This window comes from Tigriopus californicus, chromosome 11 (genome assembly GCF_007210705.1).
Source record: "Tigriopus californicus strain San Diego chromosome 11, Tcal_SD_v2.1, whole genome shotgun sequence".
NCBI classification, from domain to species: Eukaryota; Metazoa; Arthropoda; class Copepoda; order Harpacticoida; family Harpacticidae; genus Tigriopus; species Tigriopus californicus.
In genome coordinates this window covers 394,317-395,303 of record NC_081450.1, presented here as the reverse complement: position 1 = coordinate 395,303, position 987 = coordinate 394,317, and the positions used below count along the sequence as shown (strand labels likewise).

Below are 987 nucleotides of genomic sequence, written 5' to 3'. Positions count from 1 at the left end.
TGAATGCATGATATTTGGCCTATAAACAAATTGAAGTCGACAGACCTATCAGAGGGAAGCAAATTAAACAATGAAGGAGCCCGAGAAAGAAGAGATGTGGACTTCATTGTTCGAACTAGCCTGGATTCTTGGAGGCTTGAAGGTGCTCTCAAAACGCACATTAAGCCTCTACCGTCTACTCTAGAATTGACCCTAAACCCTGGGTTGGGACAACGCTCATGGATGCTTTTGAAAACGTCCAGAATTAGATACCTTTCTCTGAATACTGAAGATCCTTAGTTGTACAGTTTTAAACACATCTATTGACATTATAAGTGAACAAAGGCATTACAACTTACTTATTTCAATTATTTTTTTTAGGAAAGAAAGGTTTTTTTCAAAAGCTACACTTATGAGTTTGAATGCAGCGAGAATACAAAAAAGAATCCAACCCCTTTATGCGATGATGAATTCCATCAACTCTGCCGTAAAGAACAAAATAGCCAAGGTTGTTCGAATGGACTGTTTTGCTACCCTAAGAAATCCCCAGATGGATGTGATCTCTCCTGTCCTCTGTTTTGCTCGAAAGACGAAATTTATTGCCCCGGCACACAACCCGCCGTTGAGGCAAAGTGCCCAGGACCAGAAGGAAAACGGAGAAGGTATCTTCGAGGAGAACGATTGTCAACGATGATGGCCTCTTTGTCCCAACGTCGAGAGATTGGATTTTGGACCAGGACGCGTTCGCCCACGGGGATCCGCTCCCTAATGCGGGTGGTCCGATCGAAGTACGCCTTCCGTGCATGGTCATCGGCCAAACGCTTAGAATCGGCCAGCTCGGACGAGGCCTGAAATTCGGGAAGGAAAGTCTTTGAGCCGGCGATAAACCATCCGAGCGTGGCGTGTTCCGGAGCTCCAGGAGGCCGGCCGCAAAGTCGTCCGACTCCCATTCCCCTCCGTTCTTGGCGAGGAGATACTTGAGGCTTTTGACATTGGCCTCAGCATGTC

General features: G+C 46.6%; 1 protein-coding gene across 1 annotated transcript in view; it reads right to left on the bottom strand.

Moving 5' to 3' along the window:
- Positions 1–575: 575 nt before the first annotated feature.
- The window catches only part of LOC131890642 (uncharacterized), a 2,789-nt gene continuing 2,377 nt past the window's right edge, over positions 576–987 (bottom strand). Inside the window, exon 3 of the mRNA XM_059240038.1 lies at positions 576–827. Within this exon, the coding sequence (XP_059096021.1) occupies positions 576–827 (252 nt within the window). The remainder of the gene's footprint in view (positions 828–987) is intronic.